This window comes from Giraffa tippelskirchi, chromosome 4 (genome assembly GCF_054371585.1).
Source record: "Giraffa tippelskirchi isolate mGirTip1 chromosome 4, T2T-mGirTip1v1.2.pri, whole genome shotgun sequence".
In the NCBI taxonomy this organism is placed as follows: domain Eukaryota; kingdom Metazoa; phylum Chordata; class Mammalia; order Artiodactyla; family Giraffidae; genus Giraffa; species Giraffa tippelskirchi.
This window is the reverse complement of record NC_137278.1, coordinates 49,275,218-49,299,802: the sequence shown is the minus strand read 5'-3', so window position 1 is coordinate 49,299,802 and position 24,585 is coordinate 49,275,218. Positions and strand designations below refer to the sequence as shown.

The 24,585-nt window shown below is 39.0% G+C and overlaps 1 protein-coding gene across 17 annotated transcripts in view; it reads right to left on the bottom strand.

The window, feature by feature from the left end:
• Positions 1-24,585, bottom strand: part of CTNNA2 (catenin alpha 2) — a 1,291,223-nt gene that overhangs the window by 83,801 nt on the left and 1,182,837 nt on the right. For all 17 annotated transcript variants that reach the window (XM_081596598.1, XM_081596599.1, XM_081596600.1 and 14 more), the window contains 3 exons: positions 20,667-20,759; positions 19,945-20,101; positions 15,065-15,265 (listed from right to left, as the gene is read on the bottom strand). In XM_081596598.1, the coding sequence (XP_081452724.1) occupies positions 15,065-15,265; positions 19,945-20,101; positions 20,667-20,759 (451 nt within the window). The remainder of the gene's footprint in view (positions 1-15,064; positions 15,266-19,944; positions 20,102-20,666; positions 20,760-24,585) is intronic.

The window sequence follows — 24,585 nt, the reverse complement described above, 5'->3', positions numbered from 1 at the left end:
TATCTACCCATCTATGCTCCTTTTTCTTTGTTTACAGCAGGTGAAATTACCGAGTGCCTTTGGATAGAACTTGGAGGTATAACTACATGATTTATCACTAAAAAGTGGGTCTTGTGGGAGTGAAGCAAACTGAAAATAGCACACAAATTTGTCCTCAAATCTCTGAAAATTGGAAAGTTGGTACACTTTACCCTGAAAATAGTTTCCATGCTTTTACACCTTTCTCTCTCCTTGGCAGGACTACATCATCCTGATGGCTTTGCATTTTTAATAATGAATTTCCTATGAAATCTGCCGCAGAACAAGATTTTATAAACTCACTCTAGAATTTTCATTTTATCTTCATTGCCAAGAAAGTCAGTGTTAAACACTATATCCCATTATGACCTCACCCAGATCCATGAGGAAAGAAAATCTTTAAAACTTAAGAGACATTACCAAAAAGCCCATAACTAGAAAAAAAATCAAACTCAGCTTCCTTAGCTCAAATTAGACACACTTTCTATAAAACATGCCAACTTAACATAATATTCTTGTGAAAGTGTTTTCCTTCTATCTCAAATGCATACTATTATATATTAGCTGGCTGATTGGATTTGAATCTTGAGTAAAGTATCCTCAAATGTTTTTTAAATGTGTAGGAGGAAGTATGGAAATAATATTTAAATGCTCTCAAATGAAAGTATACTCTGTCTGAAGCAGTGATATATTAACATTCACTATGCTTTCTCTTGGTAACTCTTAATCAAGCTAAAGGCAAAGGAGAAAAGGAAAGATATACCCATCTGAATGCAGAGTTCCAAAGAATAGCAAGGAGAGATAAGAAAGCCTTCCTCAGCGATCAACGCAAAGAAATAGAGGAAAACAATAGAATGGGAAAGACTAGAGATCTCTTCAAGAAAATTAGAGATACCAGGGAACATTTCATACAAAGATGGAAACAACAAAAGGCAGAAATGATATGGGCCTAACAGAAGCAGAAGATATTAAGAAGAGGTGGCAAAAATACACAGAAGAGCTATACAAGAAAGATCTTCATGACCCAGATAACCACGATAGTGTGATCACTAACCTACAGCCAGATATCCTGGAACGTGAATAAGTCAAGTGGGCCTTTGGAAGAAGCATCACTACAAACAAAGCTAGTGGAGGTGATGGAATTTTAGTTGAGCTATTTCAAATCCTAAAAGATGATGCTGTGAAAGTGTTGCATTCAATATGTCAGCAAATTTGGAAAACTCAGCAGTGGCCACAGGACTGGGAAAGGTCAGTTTTCATTCCAGTCCCAAAGAAAGGCAATGCCAAAGAATGCTCAAACCACCACACAATCGCACTCATCTCACATGCTAGAAAAGTAATGCTCAAAATTCTCCAAGTCAGGCATCAACAGTACATGAACTGTGAACTTCTAGATGTTCAAGCTGGATTTAGAAAAGGCAGAGGAACTATTGATCAAATTGCCTAGAAAAAGCAAGAGAATTCCAGAAAAACATCTGCTTCTGCCTTATTGATTACGCCAAAGCCTTTGACTGTGTAGATTACAATAAACTGTGGAAAATTCCAAAAGAAATGGTAATACCAAACCACCTTACCTGCCTCCTGAGAAATCTGTATGCAGGTTAAGAAGCAACAGAAGAACTGGACATGGGACAACAGACTGGTTCCAAATTGGTTCCAAATTGCCACATCAAGGCTGTATATTGTCACCTTGCTTATATAACTTATATGCAGAGTACATCATGTGAAATGCCAGGCTGGATGAAGTGCAAGCTGGAATCAAGTTTGCCAGGAGAAATATCAATAAGCTCAGATATGCAGATGACACCACCCTTATGGCAGAGAGTGAAGAGGAACTAAAGAGCCTCTTGATGAAAGTAAAAGAGGAGAGTGAAAAAGCTGGCTTAAAACTCAACATTCAAAAAACGAAGATCATGGCATCTGGTCCCATCACTTCATGGCAAATAGATGGGGAAACAATGGAAACAGTGACAGACTTTATTTTCTTGGGCTCCAAAATCACTGCAGATGGTGACTGCAGCCATGAAATTAAAAGATAGTTGCTCCTTGGAAGAAAAGCTATAACCAACCTAGACAGCATATTAAAAAGCAGAGACATTACTTTGCCAACAAAGGTCCATCTAGTCAAAGCTGTGGTTATTCCAGTAGTCATGTATGGATGTGAGAGTTGGACCATAAAGAATGCTGAGCCCCATAGAACTGATCTTTTGAGCTGTGGTGTTGGAGAAGACTCTTGAGAGTCCCTTGGACTGCAAGGAGATCCAACCAGTCCATCCTAAAGGAAATCAGTCCTGAATATTCACTGGAAAGACTGATGCTGAAGCTGAAGCTCCAATACTTTGGCCACCTGATGCGAAGAACTGACTCACTGGAAAAAACCCTGATGCTGAGAAAGATTGAAGGCAGGAGGAGAAGGGATTGACAGAGGATGAGATGGTTTGATGGCATCACCAACTCAATGAGCATGAGTTTGAGCAAGCTCCAGGAGTTGGTGATGGACAGAGAAGCCTGGCTTACTGCAGTCCATGCTGTCACAAAGAGTCAGACAGGACTGAGCGACTGAATTGAACTGAATCAAGGTGAGAAATGATGAGCTCTGGAAGCCAGGAGCCAGGACAAAAGAAGTCCAGTTTAATCTGTCCCCTATTCCTTGGTGACTATTTGTCAGCTGTTTCTACCTCTCCAGAAAACCATCAGCATCCTCCTGGTTAGTCCAAATCCTTTCATACCGTGTATATTCCTAGACTTTCTTTCGTCAGAATCAGTCATCTGTTCCCTCTGTGGGAGTTCCTAAAAGCTGCCATTTTCATAAACTCATGTTTGGAAAATTATAATGTACATTTCAAACATCAAAATCAAATTCAAGTTCCAGAAGGCCATACATAACCCATGAGCTGAATTGTTTGATGAAAGATGAAAAAGGACTGCTTAGAAGAAGGAAAAAAATTCTTCTAAATTCCATCCACGGTAACTACCCTAAGAGAATCAGTCAGCATGCATCTGCTTTTGTCTAGACACAAATTCCTTTCCCCAGGGAAAGAAAATGCTTGCTTAGAAAATTCTTACATTTTAAAATAAGCATTTCAAAAATAATCACAAATGCTTTATAAGTTAAAAGAAAAGGATGGCATATTTAATTCTGAAACTTAAGGAATGAATAAAAAATTGAACATGATGCCTTATTTAACTACAGTGTTTGTGGAAACCAAGCTTGATAAATAGTTAATTTTGGCACTAATGAGGCTTTAAAATTTAAGATGACATAAAATAAATGCTAAAAATTTATTAATTCTGATCTTGATCATTAAGTGTGTAATTTTTAGAAAAGGTACAATCCCTAAAATAAGGTATTATACTATGTCAATTATGTTTTTCATTTATATGAATAAACATTTTTGAGCTTCGATTCTCATCAAGGTTGGAGGAAATGAAGAGGTAGTCTCAGATCTCAAGGGGTTAAAATTAAATTAGGAAGCAACACACACACACACACACACACACACACAGATAGAGACTAGAAGGTGGACAGAAAACAGAGAGACATCTTAAGACAGAGAAATGGACAAACAGAGTTTGCAACATAGGGCAGTATACAGTAGGGGCCTAATGAGTGACAGTGAGTAATGGGGCACAGAGGAGTGGGATCAGCTGATATGGTTACAGAAGACTTCACTCCCTCTCTAAGAAGAAACCAGCTAGTGTTAGAAAACTGGTAAAATATAGAAGAAAGTCAAACCAGGTAAGGAGGTCATTTTGGGGTCACTTTGATCAGAATGTGGGACACCCAAGTGGCTCAGGTGATAAAGAATCTGCTTGTGATGTAGGAGACCCACGTTTGATCCCTGAGTCAGGGAAGATCCCCTGGAGAAGGGAATGGCTACCCACTCCAGCATTCTTGCCTGGAGAATTCCATGGACTGAGGAGGCTGGTGGGCTACAATCTGTGGGGTCACTTTCATTTTCACCATAATATACAGAATTTTTCTGGTTCTTTCATCCATCTGTTACCATAGTTTCTTATTTTTCCTAACCAGATTATTATATTTATGGAATATTCTGATGATGTGCCCCTATAATTGATTGATGACATATTCTTCATTTCTTTGATTCAAATACTTATTGCTGGTGTGGTAGGGATTCTGACTGAAAGAAATCTATTATTGCCTCACTTGTGCCCAATTAATGCATCTTGGCCACCACTTCCTGTGGACACCAGCACTGGCCCTTCTGACACTCCACTACCACTACCATGGATATCTTCGGTATCAAGGATATCCATGATATCCTTGAAATGACAAAGAAGTGTCATGTCCTTTGCAGTCCCTAGGATTCTGAGAATATGATGTAGCTCAGTAAGAACTGGAAATTCATGTTTTCCTTTTTTAGTTTTACTTTGAAAATTGGATACTAGAAAAGGGCTGTTTATTTCACTGTGTTGTTCCTTAAGTGTGTAATTGTGAGCCTTCCTATATCCACCCTATGCCATCTCCACTTCCATGTTGGAAATTTACCAGGCTAAAATTGTGTCTCTTCCTTTCTCAAGTTATATTTCTCTCAGATGATTCTAGAGCCCCTCTCCCTGAGAGAGCTGGTCATGTCTAATTCTAGCAGAACGTATTGTGTACAAACAAGTCAGCATAGTGAAGATATTTTCATATTTCTGCATTGCATGGACAGGACTTTCTGAGCAAAAATGACTGGTAACCTGGTTCAAGAGATGATTCAATAGAAGTCCTAAAATGATGAAATAACCTGGAGGGAGATTTACAGGTTTTAATTTTTTGGTATGTCAATTATACCTCGGTAAAGCTAAAACAAAGAAACAAGGGACTATGTTTAAACTATTATAAGTATTTTTGAAAGCAGAGTCCCCAGACAATCTATATGTCATAAGGAATATTCACTCTCCAATAGAGGGACTTCCCTGGTAGCTCAGACGGTAACACGTCTGCCTACAATGAGGGAGACTCGGGTTCGATCCCTGGGTCGGGAAGATCCTCTGAAGAAAATGGCAACCCACTCCAATACTCTTGCCTGGAGAGTCCCATGGACGGAGGAACCTGGTAGGCTACAGTCTATGGGGTCGCAAAAAGCCGGACACGACTGAGCAACTTCACTTTCACTTTCTCCCCAGAGATATGTATTTACATTTCAAAAGAGAATGAAGCCAGGAGCCATTCACTTGTATTCCAAAGAGTTGTAACAACCTGGGGAATCTTTCCTGCTGCTGCTGCTGCTGCTAAGTCGCTTCAGTCGTGTCCGACTCTGTGCGACCCCATAGACGGCAGCCCACCAGGCTCCGCCATCCCTGGGATTCTCCAGGCAAGAATACAGGAGTGGGTTGCCATTTCCTTCTCCAATACATGCAAGTGAAAAGTGAAAGTGAAGTTGCTCAGTCGTGTCCGACTCTTAGCGATCCCATGGACTGTAGCCTACCAGGCTCCTCCATCTATGGGATTTTCCAGGCAAGAGTACTGGAGTAGGGTGCCATTGCCTTCTCCGAATCTTTCCTGAAGGGAGTTTACTAACATTAAAGAGTGAAGGTTTTTCTCTCCTCCTCAGGACAGGGAGGGAGGCAGCTGAGCACCAATTCCTATATAAGCTCCCAGATTTATAATTCTGTGGTTCTTCTCCTGTAGTATGGACCTCCTTCATGTAGGCAGAATTTATCTGCCCTCATCACACTGCCTTGAAAAGTAGAATGAAGCACAGGGAAGGTTCTGGCAAGGTTATTGTTACTAAGAAAGAAATTTATTCTCTGAGCAAGAAACCTTACATTTGCATTCAAGATAAAACAAATAAATACAGATATTAAACACCATCAGCCAGATCTGTACAATACTTCAAGTATGTAGGTTTCAGTCGAAGGTTTGAGACAACTACATGTTGCCTGTTTAAGGGCTATTACATGAATGAAATTTCCTTCTCATTCCTCCTACACTTCTGACTTCCTACCTCCATGAACACCACAATCACCAATAAGTAAGTCATTTCCTCCATATTGTAATTATTTTGACTTTTTAGGGAGAAATAAAATGCTTTATACCAATAGTTAGAGTTATATTAAAATGCAGTTAAAATATATTAGGAAGTTGAGGCTGAACAATCTCAGTCATTATAGCTTCTGTTGAAATTCATTACTTTCATAATCTAATTTCAAGGTCAGTTACAGAGAAGTAAAGACTGTAATAGGCCTTCTAGGTCTAATATCTAATATTTTTGTCTTTCCAATAATCTGGTCCTGCCACCTTCTGATACTGATCTTACTTTTGTCCATACCCTCTGTTCTCTGGCCACAGGGATAGGCAGGTCACTTTGACATGTCCAATCATAACATTTGATCCCACTAGCAACAGAAATCAGACCAAGTAAATATGATGGTCTTTTACTTTTATCTAGCTTGTTTCACTTTTTCTACTTCATATTCAGTGCTCCCATTTCATTTAGTTTATGTTTTCCAATTTCTTCATCTCTTTTTTTTTATGTTCTTTCTCAAGCCTTTACTAAGCATAATAGAAAAGCTTTCATATATATATATGTATATATAGAGAGAACGTATAATATTTTAGAAAACTTAGGAATTTTTGCCCATCTAAAAATTTATGATATTTCAATTCTACTTGTTTAACCTAGTATGAACAGAATGCTAGATTTCTAATTTATATTCAAACAAAATTTTGATATACTTTTATGTATTTTGGCATCTAGTGTTACTGCTAAAAGTCTAGAAAGTTTATTATCTTAGTGATTAAAATTTTTTTTGAATGAAGCTTGAAACTTCTAATCCAATTCTGAGAATATAAAGAAATATTATGTTGTAAAAAAATAAAAACAGGAAATTAACATGTGACACAGTATTATTAAAGTAAAAATTTTGCTTAAATCACACAAAATTTTATGCTAGTATTCATTATTTGCTTTCATACCTTATTTAAGACTACACACTGTATTTAATTGCATTGAGCAGCTTCAGCTGCATGCAACAAATTCTAGTAAATTTTCTTTTCATTTTTATTCTATTACAAATATTTCTAATTTTCTTTGTTATGGCTTCTTAGACATACCCCTCATTTAAAAGTGGGCATTTAATTTCTAAATACATGGATTTCTTTAAAGTATCTTCGATACTAATTTCTCATTTTAATATTAATTTCTCATTTAAATGCTCTCTTCTCTTTAATTATCCTCTGTGTTTTTTCAGTCTTTTAATTTTATTGAGACTTTTAATAGCTAAGTCAAAGATCTCTCTTGGTAAATGTCACACTGCACTTTAAAATATGTGGGTTATTTTCAAATATCTTTTGATATTGATCTCTAACATAATTCCACAGCAGTAAGAGAACAGACTCTGTATGGTCTGTATCTTTAGATCATGAAATTTCTGCACCTGGTCTTAGGTCTCTGGATATGTTCCAGTGTCTCCTAGTTTATAGTCTATGGGAACTTGAATAGAATTTGTATCCTACTTTTGTATGAAAATTGTATAAATCATAATTACATTGAATTGGTTCATAATGCATTTTGGGTCTACTATATTCTTCCACTGGAGGAGAGCATGGCAACCCACTCCAGTAGTCTTGCTGGAGAATCCCATGGACAAAGGAGCATAGCGGGGTACAGTCCATAGGGTCACAAAGAGTTGGACATGAATGAAGCAACTTAGCAAGTAACATATTCTTCTACTTCTCTGTACATTCATTCTATTAATTTCTGAGAGTGGAAAAATAAAAAAAAAGAAATCAGATCAAGTGAAATAAGCATACCCCCACAGGCCAAGAAGATTATTCTCCTTTGATATGTAGAAAAGCAGGTGAAAGGAAGTGTCTCTTTTAATCCTGGCATCTTGAGTTGTAAGCCCTAGGCTGCTAGTGGACATATTCTCTACTGAGGAAAAAAAAAAAAACATATCCTGTTTTTTGTATTCATTTAATCAATACACACATGTTAAAGCTGAAAAAATTGAAAGTGTTAGTCGCTCAATTGTGTCTAATTCTTTGTGAGCCTGCCAGGCTCCTCTGCCCATGGAATTCTCCAGGCAAGAATACTGGAGTGGGTAGCCATTCCCTTCTCCAGGGGATCTAATGGTGTGATGATACAAGTTTAGGCCCTACGCACATATAAGAACATCTGCCTCTAAGAACTGACTATCTGTGGACCACTGACACGGAAGAAGACGTATTAAATGTCATCGGATTCAGAAATAGATCCTTGTTGCCTCCAACTGAAACTTGAGTCAGCTCATAAGTATAACTTCAATACACAGATGTAGAGGAGGAGGAAAAATTGGTGAAGATGCAGCAAAGTGAGTGGGAACAGCATGGATGTGTTTTGCCTGGAGAAAATGAATACACCTGTCCAGTTGGAGCAGAGGGTTTATACAGAGGATTCATGAGCAATGATTGTCCATGTTGAGTTCAGTCATCAGGAAGCAAGGAAACAGTGAAATACATATAGACAAAATAACAATATTGACCATACTTAGATGACAAAACATCAAGCTGGGGCTCAGGGGCATTAACTAATTTATGTAAGGTCACATTTAGTTGGTAGAAGTCAAGGAATGTAGTTCTTCTGACTCCTTACCTGGATTTCATTATCTACATGGTACTAACACAATGGTATCCCTCATTATCATATCCAGTTTGGGTACTTTCTATTTGTTCCTCTGACATTTCTGGGCAAAATATATAGAAATGATGTAAAAAACCTCTCGTAGGAAAACTTTACTTAACAGAAGTATGAAAGTAAAAATTATACCATCTCTACTAAGTCAGAAAAGTCAATCTGAAAAGGCTACACACTATATGGTCCCAATTATATGACATTCTAGAAATGACAAAACTATGGAAAAAGTAAAAAGACAAGTGGTTGTCAGGGGATTGGGAGGGGGAGAGGGATGAATAGAGTACAGTAAATTTTTAGGGCAGTGAAGAACACACTGTATGATACCATCATGATGGATGTATGCTATTATGCATTAGTCCAAATACCACAAAATATAGAACACCAAGAATGAGCCAAAATGTAAACTTTGGACTTTGGGTGATTATAATGTTTCAATGTAGGTTCATCAAGAGTAAAAAATGTACCACTCTGGTAGGGGATGTTGATAATGGGAGACATCCTCCATGTGCAGAATGAAGGGAATATGGAAAATCTTGATACCGTCCCTTCAATATTTATGTGAACATTTAACTGCTCTTTAAAAAGTCTTGATTTAAAAAAGAAAATTATACCATCTGTTTGGTCCACGTGTTCTCCAAAATAATGGAATTTTAATCTTCATATATGAAGTGATTAATAATAGAATCCTCATTAAAGAGACTTAATTTTTAATATCCTTTTTCTGGTCTCCTCTGAAGAAGGAACTGATGGCATGGTTCCAAAGATCTCTCAACCTGATGGTGTAGACATTGCCACAAATTTGCATCAGCCATCAAATTTACAAAAATGGCGTTTCAAAGTAATCTGTTCAGTGAAGAATGAGCTTCTCTCTGCATATCTAAGCATAACATTATTGAATGTACACCCTCTTCCACTTTCCACAGGCATCTGACTTTGCAAACAAGATCTCTAAAGATGAATCTCATTGGATGTGCACTCACTACCAAGCTATTGGCAATTTCTTACAATTCAGTTTTTACTAAAGAAGCAATTAAATATGTAAGTATTTAGTGGGTCTGATGTGCATCAGGTTTAAGGTGCTTTCATCAGCCTACATTAGATTTATAAAAACTGAATAGGCAAATTTTTATACAAAGTCATCCTAAAATTTTAACATACTAATAATCCACGAAATTGTGTTTTCAAATGTAACTCAGCTTTCATATCAAAACAAAAAGTACACTTCAAAAAAATTTACTTACTCTTTACTAAGTAACTTATCGAAAATAATATACAAACTATCTCGTCACTCTTTGGAATTTTCTCAATTTTTAGCCACTTAGTGAAGGTAGTCAGTTGGTAACACTGGTCTTTAAAGAGTCCCACACATGCATCATTTACATGTTAAAACAGAGATTGGCCTGTATTTGCAAATCCCATTAGCATCCAAGTCTGGTCTAGTCAAGTCTCTTTGAACATTCTGCCCTTTTTTTTCATTCTTTGTAACAGACTCTTACTTCACTCTCTTCACCATACCCTATGGCCATCATACAGAGGCTCCATTTTGCCTTATTTAAACTTGCTCTTATTTTGGAATATTTCTTTCTCTTGTGGCAGTTATCTTAAGTGAGGATTATTTTGTCCACCCCAAGAACATCTAGCAATGTCTAGAGCCACCTTTGTCACAATTTGAAGTGGGAAAGGAAGAGGTTCCACAAGCATCTAGTGTGGTGAGGCCAGGGATGCCAAGCATCTTTAATTCACAGGATAGCTCCCTCCACCCCAAGAAAGAACTACCAAAACTCAAATGTCAAAAATACAGAGGCTGAGAACATCTGCTTTAGAGTCTTCAATCTAACAACTCGGAAATAAAACTGGGCAGAACCTGGTAGGTTGTGACAAGGCAAGAGAAAACATGGTGATCTGTCTGGATTCTTCCTTTTTTCCCCTTTTCTTGGCACCTTCCACTCCTTGCCCACTGCCCTGTGTTCTCTCTCCAAAATAAAACATACTCTCAGGACAAAGTTTGATAAACTTGTATAAAAAAAGTGACTGCACAAGATTAAAAAAAAAAATCAGGAGCAAAACATTAGCCCAAAGGTAGAAATTTAGGTATTAGTGATCCGAATAGGAGTTGGGGGGGCTTCCCACGTGGCATGAGTGATAAAGAATGCTCCATCACCACCAGCCAATGCAAGAAACATAAGAGATGCAAGTTCTATCCCTGGGTTGGGAAGATTCCTAGAGGAAGGCATGGCAACCCACTCCAGTACTCTTGCCTGGAGAATCTCATGGACAGAGGAACACGGTGGGCTACAGTCCGTAGGGTCGCAAAGAGTCAAACACCACTGAAGCAACTTCCAGGCAAGAATACTGGAGTGGGTTGCCATGGCCTCCTCCAGGGGATCTTTCTGACCCATGGATCGAATCTGTGTCCCTTACATCTCCTGCAGGCATGTTCATTACCAATAGTGCCAGCATAGGAGCTTTTATTTTGAGGATGTGGGTCTCCTAAGTATAGCCAGACTAATTCATTTTTATAAAGTCTATATAACCAACAAAACACTGTATAACCATAATTACAGAACTGACCTTATGTTCTTCCTTAAATTCCATGTTTCTAGTACATTCCCCAATAATTCTAATTAGCAACCAGTGAATTAACAGCTAAAATTTTTTATTAGCTTGTGTGTTTAATCATTTCTTATGGAGAAATTCTAGGTATTAAGTCACCATATTGTTGTTGGTTAGTCACTAAGTCATATCTGACACTTTTGCAGCCCCATGAACTATATATAGCCTGCCAGGCTCCTCTGTCCATGGGATTTCCCAGGCAAGAATACTGGAGTGGGTTGCCACCTGCTTCTTCAAGGGATCTTCCCAACCCAGGAATCAAACCCACATATTCTGCATTGGTAGGATTCTTTAGCACTGAACCACCAGGAAAGCCTAAGTCACTATTATATTATACATTTTTAAACCTCATGTTGTACATGAGATAGCCAGTGGGTTTCGTCATAGTAATGACAGAAGCATTCTTCCTCCATGAGGAATCAGTGTATATGTCAATTGTCCGACTAATAGCTAAAATTTTTGTTTTCATTTCTTTGACAACCTCTCTAGTTACCCATAAAGAAACAATATTGTTCTTGTTTAGGAAAGAAAAGAACCATTGAAAATAGAAGGAAAATAATTTATATACTTTGTATATTCTAGTTCTTAGCCCACTAATATCTACTTTTCCTTGGCATGTATTCCTGTATTTTCTGCTAGTTATTTATAATCTGTTTATTTCGGTCTCTTCTACCTGGCTGCTTTCCTAGTGATCTTCAACAGAGGCTGAAAAACAGAAAGAATCTAAATGCCTTGCTCTTCTTTTCTTTTCAATTAAGACTTGGATGGGGAAATCAGAAGCAGGAAGGTGCCTTTAGTTAAGTGCTGAGAGTATTCAATCACTGCAAAAGAAGGGCTGAGATGATAATTTTTAAAGATCTGAAAATTAACAAATAAGAGCAAAATCTTGATTAGCAACAATAATCCAGGATAGATTGCTCTGTTTCAATGATTTTTTTTCAGTGAAAAAAAAAATTTCAACCAGAATATTATTTACATTTTAAGACTTTGGGTGAAAATTGTGTTAAAATATTTCACTCAACTAAGCACACTGTCCTTGCCTTTATGTAGATTTTGACCCCATGGGTACCACTCCTGCTGTTCATTAAAGCACTCCAAGATGCAATAAGAAAAAGTTCCAGAATGTCTCTTAAACAACTTTTGAAGTTTTTGTGTGCACAAAGTCACATGTAAACTAGCTCTGGGTATCATTTGCTATAATCATCATTCCATACAGTTGTGAGCTGGGAATTCTGTCTTCATGTCCTCCACCCTTCTTGGATACTCTTCATTCAGTGTCAGATCGGAGAGAATGCTGCTATGTATCAGATATACCCCATGAAGCTGAGACTTCATAACATAACAGAGGCAATAGGTCAGGAACTGAGAATTGCAGAAATCTGAGAGGGTCCCTTTAAGGGTGAACGGAAGAAAAAAAAAAAAAACAGCCTTATACTGGAGAGTAAAATAATTGGTTTTTTTTTTCTTTCAAGATTTTATTGAACAGGACCATTATAAAAGTCTTTACATCTTTATTAAATTTGTTACAATATTGCCTCTCTTTTATGTTTCGGTTTTTTGGCCCCGGGGCATGTAGGATCTTAGCTTCCCAATCAGGGATTGAACACGCATCCCTTGCATTGAAAAGTGGAAGTCTTAATCACTGGACCATCAGGGAAGCCCCAAAATACCTGTTTCTAATTCTTTTAAATGAGTAAAGAAACACTGTATGACTTGCACTCTGTTGCTCTGGTGAATGCAAAGGGCAAGTCTATTTGAAAGAAAATAGTGCTGAATTTCAGTTAATTAAACTGTGTGGGGGCGGGGGAGCCTTAGTCGCTCAGTTGTGTCTGACTCCACTCTGCAACTCTTTGGATTGTAGCCCACCAGGGATTTTTTTCAGGAAGAATACTGGAGTGGGTTGCCTTTTCCTCCTCTAGGGGATCCTCCTGACCCAGAGATCGAACCCATATCTCCTGTGTCTCCTGCATTGCAGGCAGATATTTGCCTGCTGAGCCATCAGGGAAGCACCAGTTAAAATGTGCAAGTGTTAGTGGCTCAGTCGCGTCCGAGTTTTTGGGACCCCACGGACTGTAGCCTGCCAGGCTCCTCTGTCCATGGAATTCTCCAGGAGAGAATACTGGTCCACTCCACTGTACCATTCCTTTCTCCAGGGGATCTTCCTGGTCCAGGGATCAAACCCAGGTCTTCCACATTGCAGGCAGATTCTTTACAATCCAAGTCCCAGGGAAGCCCCTTGTTAAAATGTAGATATATCGTATTATTGTCATTATTATTTCTAATTCTAAGTCTGTCAGGCTTCTCAAGAGCAACAATCCCTAGATGTGGGTGATATGTGATATGACCCTATTCCCCTTCTGCATATATTTCAGAGTGAGCAACCAACGTCTGTTTATCTATTGTTTCTCCTTGCTATTCTAGACTAACAAATAGCTACAGAAGTCTTTGTAAATATCCTTTCCCTGTAGAAGGAAACATATTTCTACTAACATGTCTTATCATGTAGAACTTAGAACACTGCTATATATGACTTTTCAGAGATACGTCTGTTTTTAAAAGCCTAGTGGAAAAAAAAAAAAAAAAAGCCTAGTGGGCTCCAAAATCCATGTACAGACCAGAGACGATTCCCACTGAAGCTGAGGTGAGTTCCTTCTATGTATACATAGAACTCGATTTGTTACCCATTCATTACTCCAGCCAACATATAGAGTTAAATTCTATTCATCTTCTCTCCTTCCCTGGACTTTCTTTCTACTTTCATTCCCCCATATATTAATGGACTTCCTTTGTGGCTCAGACAGTAAAGAATCTTCCCACAGTGCAGGAGACTGGGTTTGATCCCTGGGTCGGGAAGATCCCTTGGAGAAGGGAATGGCACTCCACTCCAGTATTCTTGACTGGAGAATTCCATGGACAGAGGAGCCTGGCTGGCTACAGTCCATGGGATTGCAAAGAGCCGGACACAACTGAGCAACTAAGACATGTATGTATCAATACACAAGATGTGAGGGACTTTAGAAGGGGTCTGAAGCCAAGAGACATCAGTTAAGAGCAAAAACTACTAAAAATAGGTCAGTCATTGACATAACTATCTAAAGTTATGGGCTGTTGTATTAACTCGGTGGAAACAAGTCTTTTTTCCATCTCAGTGCATTAGAGAGCTATGACAGGCTCCCTGTCATAAGTAATTGTGTCTCATCATGACCACGATTCCCCAGAGGGCAGCCACGTACTCCTGAAAGAGGATATGCAGACTTTCACCAGTGGAGTTGGGCATATACTGAAAGTCTAGCCCCTTTTCAGTAACCGCTACCTCCTGTGATCACTTCATACCCATGTACTACTGAAAGCCTTTATGCTTTTCCCCAGTTGTTCATGGTCCTTCCTCATAGTCCTATCTTCTCAAGAAACAGACAGAGAAATTCTTTTCAAGATCAAAATTCCAAGTTCCAATCACATACTCACTATTCTCTAGAGTCGTGACCTTTTTCCAGTCTCTTATCTCATTCAAAATTCCATTTTCACATTCATAATGGGAGATAATAAAAAATCTGCCTACTTCATAAGGTCCTTATGAGAATCAAATGATTGTACACAAAAACTGTAGAGTTGTATATACTGCAAAAACAATAAATTGTGATTCTGTTAAAGTATTCCAGTTCAAACTCAAGAAATAAAGAGCACCAATTTTATGATCATGTGTGATTTAGAAGCATAAAGACCTACAGGAAACAATGAAACAGATTTATTTAGGTATGGAAATTCATCATGGGGCTGACATTTTGGTTGAATCTAATATCCATGGTTACCTGTCTCAGATAGCAGTTTTGTGGCTTCCAGGACCTTCTCAGTATAAACACCAGCTTCGTAGTTCTCCATCTCAGCATTGATGATGTGTATAACTCGAGCAGCCCGGCCCCTGATGGCCCCTGCGGTCCGGTCCAGAGTGTCTACATCCCCCTCTTGAAGGGCGATCACACATTTGTTCACATCCTCCAAGATATGGTTTTCTGTGGAGAGGACACATCTACATTTATATGATTTTATATCACTAGTGGTGGTGGTTTAGTCATTAAGTTGTGTCTGACTCTTACGACTCTATGGACTATAGCCTGCCAGGCTCCACTGTCCATGGGATTTCCCAGGCAAGAATACTGGAGTGAGTTGCCATTTCTTTTTCCAGGGAATCTTCCCAACCCAGGAATCGAGCCCTGCTCTCCTGCATTGCAGGAGTATTCTGTACCGACTAAGGTATCAGGGAAGCCCTTTATATCACTGACACACTTAAAAACCAATCGGAAGGCTTCCCTTGTGGCTCAGTGGAAAAGAATCTGCCTGCCAATGCAGGAGACACGGGTTTGACTCCTGATCCGGGAAGATCCTACACGCCGTGGGGCAAGTAAGTCCATGTGCCACAGCTACTGAAGCCTGTGCACCCTAGAGTCTGTGCTCTACAACAAGAGAAGACACTATAATGAGAAGTCCGTGCACCGCAGCTAGAGAGTAGCCTTCCCTCACCACAACTAGAGAAATGCCGGGGAGCAATGAAGACCCAGCTTGGCCAAAAATAAACACATAATAAACATTCCAAAAGAAAAGAAGAAATACTGAATAAATATGTCCTTTGAAAGGGGACAATTATATATTTTTACCCTAAGGTATTTTCAAGGAAAAGAATTCATTAATTAAGGAGATAGAGGAATGATGTTCCAACTAGAAAATACCATAGAAGGGAAAGTAATACTAGAAAGCATGTGCATTTCAGAGAGGGTTACTTTGTTGGGATGAACCCCTTATGTACTTCGGATGTTACGCCTGAATGTGAAGCATAGTTTTTAAAATCATAAAAGATTTGCCGGCAGCATAATTTGTGATAAACTTCCTTAAATTTTTGCAGCCTTGTTCTTTTAGAAAAGATGTAATAATGTTAAATCACTGATGACCAAACTACTTCATTATTATTAGCTCTAAAACTACAGTTTCCAAAATCATAAGCAAAGTTTAGTCTGTGAATGTTTTAAGGGAACAAACTCAAGATCCTGGAGTTAAAAAAAAGTAAATGAAAGAGGAAGAGGCAAACAAAACAAAACTTATAGACATTATGGGATTGAGTTAATAGCTTTTTCAGATCTTAGATGCCTATTATTTTGTGAGCCAAACCCAAGAATTAAACTGTCACATGGTTAAAGCCAAGACGCTCATTTTAAGACACTATTAAAAAATGGTAGTTTTTGCCCATTGGGAAAAGTTTAAGTGCTCTAACACAGTCGCTTCACTTTTTTATGAGCCCAGACCACATCAGAAAATTGGTTTCGCTCCTGTAATGTTAATAGCTAGCATCATTGCTCCCCAGACTTGTTGCTTTTCATATGGACAAATTAAGCACTCAGACATACAAGTTCAGGTAGCATGAAAAAAAGAAAGAAAAACAAAACTATCCGTTAAAAAAAAAAAACGTTTTTATTGTTGCCTCCAAAATAGAGTTTTCTGCCAGAATAGACATTCCCTTAAGAAGAAACTGATACATAAAAGGTCATTAATGCCATTCCAAAATATCACCTGGGCCAAACCTGCAATTTACTGATGCAAATGTTTCGGCTCCAGCTTAGAGAGGAGAGGAGAAGTAGTTTCCCCAGCTATTGGGCTGTATCCACAGTCTACCAGCAGGACAGAGTGGGCTGTGTCATTATTTGTCAAGCCCATCTGTGGAAAGGTGCCTGCTGCCTCCGATTGTCAAGTCCAAAGGCACGCTCCAGCGGGTCCTGCCAAGGCTGGCTTCCTGACAGTGCCTGTTCATTTTCCTGTCATGGCATGCCACGGCACTTGTACCACTGCGGTTGGACTGTACAGTGTTATCAGCGGAAGCCAAAGCCTTTTCGCGTTGCTGGTAATAATGAGATGCACAAAGGAATGGCAGGGAGAAAGGTGGCAGAGAGGCAGGCCCAGTGGAAGAAAATTAAGAAAAGCTTTGGGTTATTGAAACAGCCTGAGATAAGACTCCTTGCCTTGCTTTTTTTTTCTACCCTCAGAAATTTCTGTACATGCATTTAAAGAAAAGGATAAGTTGGGAAAGTTTTAAGTTCTGAAATGACTCCTCTTTAAGAAAGGTAGTATATAGATATTTTCTACTCATTTGTAAATAGGGAGGGGAGCAGAGTAAGATTTCCAGGGGCTGTTAGGATTGCTGTATGAGATCTGAGGCTGGTTGGAGAGTCCCCCTCTCTCCTTCTGGGGACCCTTATACCCATTCTGGCAAAGACTGACTAGAAACAAGAAATATCTCAGTCTTGGTGTCCAGTCTTCTGTTTCCCACCATTCAGATCCCCAACACGCCTAGCCGAACAATTTCTAAGCATCTTCTGAGAGATGCACTTCTTAGATGTCTTTTGCATTGTTAGGACTCATGTTATCAGGGAAGCAAAAAATTCTACAAATGGCAACACATTGAGTTCTTTATCAGCCAACCTCTGGACACAGGTATGTTTAAATGAATAGTTGCTTTGACAAGTCATCAAAAGTAAAGCACCTTGGGAATGAAGAACAAGTCAGGTTTCTAAAAGGGAAGAGAGAGTGGACCCATGGTACTACAGGGCAGGAGAGAGGAGGGGATTGGAGGTGGGGAAAGGAGCTGCAGTGAAAGCTGGAAAAACACCCTTCTATCCAGACTTACTGAGAACTATATAGATTCTGGAAAGAGGATAATCTAGATTATAATTCCACCTCTGCCAAGTTACCTACCCATTAGTGACTTACTTTTCTCAAAGGAAGATTCAGAATAGTGATACCTGACATAAAATTTTGGTGAAAATGAAAGCAAATAGCAGAAAATCAGACAAATAACAGATACTGTCAACTACGAATTGGCACTTGCCATGGGTGCTTGTCATTTACTCTACAAGGATTAAATCATGTGCTGCTACAGCTGCTGACCTCCAGCACCCCTGAAGGAATTCAGGGAGGAGAACAGAAATGAGGCACTCTGTTCTCAGGGGAAAACTAGTGGCACAGGTCCTCAGATAGTCAGATAGTCTTAGGAGCTGATTTTATGAGCCCAACTCTTGTATCTCCTCATATCTAGAAAAGCACTAAATTCCTTCATGGTGACAATTGTTTCTTGTGACTAGCAGAAGCTTCATGAGACCAGCAGAAACTTTTAAATATGTGCTTAATTACATGAACTCCCCCTTTACCAAAGTCACATATATACTATCCTTCGCCCCTCCCTGTTTGGAACAGTTTCTCTGGAGCTATCTGAGGTGCTGTCTCCTGGGCTGCAGCCCTCATATCGCCCAAATAAAACTTAATTCGTCACTCTCATGTTGTGCATTTTTAAAAAATTGACAGCACCAAGCATGTATTGGCTCATTTTCCCATCTCCCTTGACTTTCCTTCCATGATTTTAAAGCTGGCTTTTCCATCATCCATCAGATCTACAGGTTCAACTGTGCTACTCTTAGACAAGCTTCAAACACAAGCCTAGTGGGAATTCATTGTCAGTTTTCTTGGTGAATGGAAAGACTGCAACTAGAGAAAAGTTTCCAAATACACTAAGCCTGCCCCAGAAATCCCTTCCCCTTTGTTGCAGTCAGGCTCCATCAGCCTGGATCCCCTGAGCTGTGCTGCAACCCCTCCCTCTCAGACGTCAGTAAGTGCTGGTCAAGGCCAGGGCACATGAGTTGGCAGGTGTGATTTACATACACCTCTGGGTAGAGTCAACACCTGGTTAATTTGAATTTTTAAGGGCTATTTGGTTATTCTAATGCCTCACAAAGGAGTTGAGGCTTCTGGTGACCTCCTTCCTCATGCTCCCACAGAGACTTCTCTACGTGAATTGGGCCAAATCTGTTTGGAAAAAGGCCCGTGAGCCAGCTGGTAGCCCACTTTTGAAACAGCATTGACGAGCCCTGTTAAAGGTAAAATTGACTACATCGTTATTCAAATGTGCTAACATCCCTTGTGTTGGTTGCTCATTCATGTCTGACTCTTTGTGACCCTATGGACTGTAGCTTGCCTATGTGATTTTCCAGACAAGAATACTGGAGTGGATTGCCATTCTTCAGTCTGGCTTCATCTACAAAGCATTAAGTTACTATTTCCAGTGATGATGAGTTCTGTTTGTTTTCACTTCCTTCCACAACCTCATGGTCAAGTGCTCAAAATCTCAGTAGTTCCTAAGTGCTTTCTAATGGGTTCATTTGGTGGCTAAATTTTTTTTCCCAGCTTATCAAAAACCTATGTAATTTCATTCACTGCGGGGTGGGGGGGGGGCGGGAATTAACACAAGCAAATTGGAATAACTAATTGATTTTTCTGATTTTTCAACCTAACCAATCTCATATCCCACACTCATTTTCAGATGGATAATTTAGATGCAGCAAAGGCCATCCTATTTTAAAAACTCCAAAACTAGAAAGGAGCCTAGGTCTACTTAAATAATCTTTCAGGTTTCTAATATCTCAATCAGAAAGTTGTGTTTTTTCCCCCAAATCCTTTGACTCAGTGTCTTGAAATAACGTGCACAGCAGAGACAAATTTTTAAGAGGGTGTTACAATCACAGTTACAGAGATAATTGAAAGCTCAAAGGGCCAAGGAGAGCACTTGAAATAGACCCATGATCCTTGCAAGATATTCTTTATCTCATCTTGTTCTCTTCCTTCAGCTATCTTGTAAGGGCCCATTTGTGATTACCTGAGACGGAAAGGAAGTCATCCACCGAGGTGATGTCATCCACAGCCTCTGTCAGCACTCGAACTTGCTTTTCCCACTGGTCTTTGAAGACGTCCATGTTGTCCTGAGCAACTTTGCTCTGCGGCCGGGCAGCCAATGTGAGAGCGGCGTTGATGACCTATTTGTTAGAAATAATCCATGGACATATGGATTACACTCATCAAAAGAGGAACAAGCAAGTCAAAGACCATGCTGAAACCCTGGACCTTGCAGCTTCCGCAGATAAGGGGATTCTCGGTGTTTGGGAGGACAACCAAAACATGAAAGATGGAGTAGGTTATCAAATACTAATCTTTTGTTTCCTCTTCTTTTTTTAAGATACAGGTTTCCAAAAGTCTTTTTAGCACAGATGGGACAGAAATATAACTCTTGTTCTCCACGTACAAGCATATAATTTTGTGAGGGAGACAAAGTGAATAGATATGGAGTGTTGAAATAACAATTCAAGACAAATAGAAAAAGTCAATAGGGGTGGAAAAGACAATAATCACTACAGTAATTTTGGAGAGACTGGAGTGATTAGCAGTTCTTTTTGAGAAAGGCAGAACCTGAAATGGTCCATGAATGATGGATAGCACTTTCCAAGGAGAGGAAAGAGGACAAGGCAAGGAATGAGTGACATGAAGGCTGGAGGGCACAAGATCCAAAATATCGGCTTTGGAAACAAAGTGAATGAGGCTTACCTGAGGACACAGGCTGTCAATCTGAGTGGCTGCCATCCGAACTAACTTCACCCCTTCCTCATTGTTGGAGATGGAACAGGCCAAATTGGCAACCTGTATTGAAGAGGATTGGAGTGAAAATGATGTTAGGGCCAAGGGAAAATAGGCTGCTGTGTGACTTTGCACCTTCCCTGGAGAGCACCACATCCAAGAGAATCCTTTCACAAAGAAGATAAAGGGATCTTTTTGTGTTCAACCAAGCATTACTCACCCTTATGCCAGTAGGCATTTCTGCCAGAAAAGCAGGGTGTTAATAACAAGTCATTGCTTCAAGATTCTTGAGTACACATAATAATGCATTTTAACTGGGCTCTTCTTAACTCTCTTCCCCTCCACCTATACTCTCACTTGAACCTCCTAAGGCTCATTATTGGGTGCAGGTCACTGTGATTTTGGCCACGTCAGTACTAAATTCTGAACAGTGAGAGAGACACCGCAGGCAATACTTTTGATTTGAGACTCAAAGTAAACTAAAAATCAGAGTCCGTTACCCACAAAGAACCCAAGATCTGCTTGGTACAGTCTGTAGGGGAGATGTCAGTCCACCAGGAGTCAACTCAAATGCTTTCAGGGGCTAGGGAAGTCTCAGAAGTGTGTAAAAGGGCTAGTATAGTCTGAAAGGCAATGGAGGAATTAGAACATGCATGTCTAGTATAAAGGCGTTCAAATTTGGTATTTTAAACATATTATATCAGCCAAAACAGCTGAAATGGATTCAAATTCCCAGGTCAAGCCTTTCAATGTGTGTCATTCCTTTTCTTCAAGGAGTTAGAATTGGTAATGAATTGGTTAGAATTGGTAACAAGGTCAGATTGACTGGACAAGGTCAACAACACATAAAGCTATGATCAAAACACTGAATGTCTCATGAAGCTAGTGTCAAGAGAGCAGCAAGGTGGGGCTTAGAAGGGGTAAAGGAGAAGGGAAGGGCTGCCAGGGCTGGAAGCAGGAGGGCCACCAGAGCAAGTGATGAGCAGAGAGAATCCTTGGGAGCCTCCTGGCCACCTGCCTTTGTATCTGCTCACTTCTGCCTTTCAAAACCAGATCACTTCCCTAGTATACCCTGAATGCCCTGGGGGATTCGAATGCACTGTGCAAGCATATAGTATCTAATGCGAAAGAACCATTACTGTGGCGCAGAGGAGGAGCACACAACCGAGATCAGTAGGCTCAACCATTAGCCAGTTCTGTTAAGTCACGTCACATTTGGAGGACCGTTTCCTTATCAGCAAAAGGAGATGGAAAATTAGTGACACTAGAGATATATTTCAAGTTTATCCCAGTGAGAATATATGCTATGAGAAACCACAGATTAAGTTCCAGAAGTTATCACATCATTTCTTACATTTTACAGTTTACATTTGATTCTTCAGATAATGTTCATTATGTTACTTAGTTTTCAAAGAGAAAGACAAATATGCCTTATTATACCCATTCACGAGATACTAAACCCCCAGGATATGAGGAGGTTCCTTGGAGGCAGAGCAAGAATTAATAATGCAGCTTCTTAATTTCTTTTGTTATATTGTCTCCACACTGCTTTTTTATTAATCTTTGTTATATTTATATTCTAGTGTATTTTTATATTCCAAATTCCAGAATAACTACGTGGCATAGAATTGGTGCTCAATACATGCTTACTGAATTAAAGAATAGCCTTTTAATAGCTTTTAAAAAATTGTATATAGTGATTTGGAATACATAATAAGTTAAAGATACTCTTAAAGTTGTTAGTCCTTTAATTTGGCTGGACAAATTTCACATTACCTTCTAGCACATGCTTTCCAACACCATGGAGCTAAACAAAGGCTCCCATATTCTCGTCCATTGTTTGAGACTAGAATGCAGTGACCCTGTCCATGATGACATGAGAAATCAGGATGATGTGATGAATTTTCCAGAAAGATATATGCATATAATTTAAAATTCTGTCTTTTAAATGCTTTGCATTTCCTCTGTTGAAAATTCTTTCATTTTATGAAATGATGATTTTGGATGATGCTTTTGTTTGCTCTTTATCATCCTTGCTTGGTATGTAATAGAGACCTGAGGTTACACTTTTGCATTGCTGTGAATAATTGCTAGAATTTGGCATATAACTCTATATAAGGACAACAACATGAAAACTTGAAAATGCTCCTAGAATCAGGTCTTGGGTAATATTTGTTTGCATCTTTGTAAGATGAAAAGTAAGAAAATGCCAGCACTCTCAATGATATAAAAGTGGCAAACCAAGTATTCAATGGCTATTGACCTAAAAATATTAATAAATACAAAAGAGAACCATATACTATGTATCTTTTGATGAAATGACATAACACTACCTATGAAACAGTCTTGACAAAAGCAACAGCAACAACAAAATACAAAACATAAAAATTATCTGTCTTAGGATAAATTCTCAATTTACAGAAATCCAAGGGACAAGCATGTAAAATAAAACCACATGGATGCACTCGTGAAAATCCTAAAGGTAATAACTAGTGGAAAAATGTCAGACTTTTGTGGATCTTGAATAGGACAAATAAACCATTATATAATCATAAATGTGTAGGTGAATTTATATATATATATACATTGTAAAACAAAGAAATTTAAATATTGGCTAAATATTGGATGATATTACAGAGTTAATGTTTTAAAATACCCTAGCAATACTTGTTATTTTATTTAAAGTGTCCATAGCTTTTATATATATATATATATCTCAAGATGCCTTTGGATGAAGTGATAGATTTGAGATTTGTTTCACAGTTTTTTAGAGTAAAGGAAAGGGGTGGATTATAGAAAAAATAAGACTGGCTATTAGTTCATAATGGTTGAAGTCGGGTGATAGTATATGATGGTTTATTATATATGCTCTACTGTTGGATATGCTTGAAATTTTCCATAATAAAAAGTTTTTTTAAAGCAGTAACTGCAATCTATTATAACACCAGTTCTAGTAAAATTCTTTTTTGCACTTTGCAAGGTTCAAGGGAGCCCAGTATAAGTCAAGGAGAAGCCTGAGTGTGATTTGGAGGTAAGGCCTGCAGACAACGGAAGAGTCCCAGCCTGGAGAAGGGAATACGGTAATGGACATATAAGCCACAGAGGTGGCTCTCCAGAGCACGCAGTCTCCTGCATGTGCTGCTGGCAGGTTCCCAGGCAAAAGCTGATCCTGGTAACAGACTGGGCTCCTCACATCTCCTATGTGAGGGAAATGCAAATCAGTAACATCCATTGTCATATATACGTATATATGCTTCTCTTTGTGTATCTTTTGAAATGACTTCTTTATCCTTTGTTTTAATAAACTCTATTATGTGTCAAATCTAATGTGAGAGCCTCACTTCCCAAAAGAATCTTAGTAAGGGGAATAGTGCTAGCAACACTTAGCAAAAATAAAGAGCTGGCAACTACCAATAATGCTTTAATTATTTATTCTTTTTAGTTTATTAATCTGTAAATCCTAAAGTCTGGCAACCTCTTCTCTGCAATATACACCTGCTGCTTTTTTGTCCAGTCGCTCATTCGTGCCTGACTCTTTGCAACCCCATGGACTACAGCACACCAAGCTCCCCTGTCCTTCACTATCTCCCAGGGTTTGCTCAAATTCATGTGCATTGAGTCAGTGATGCCATCCAACCATCTCATCCTCTGTCATCCTCTTCTCCTTCAGCCCTCAATCTTTCCCAGCATCCGGGTCTTTTCCAGTGAGTCGGCTCTTCGTATCAGGTAGCCAAAGCATTGGAGCTTCAGCTTCAGCATCAGTCCTTCCATTGAATATTCGGGACTGATTTCCTTTAGGACTGACTTGTTGGATCTCCTTGCAGTCCAAGGGACTATCAAGAGTTTTCTTCAGCACCACAATTCAAAAGCAGCAGTTCCTCGGCACTCA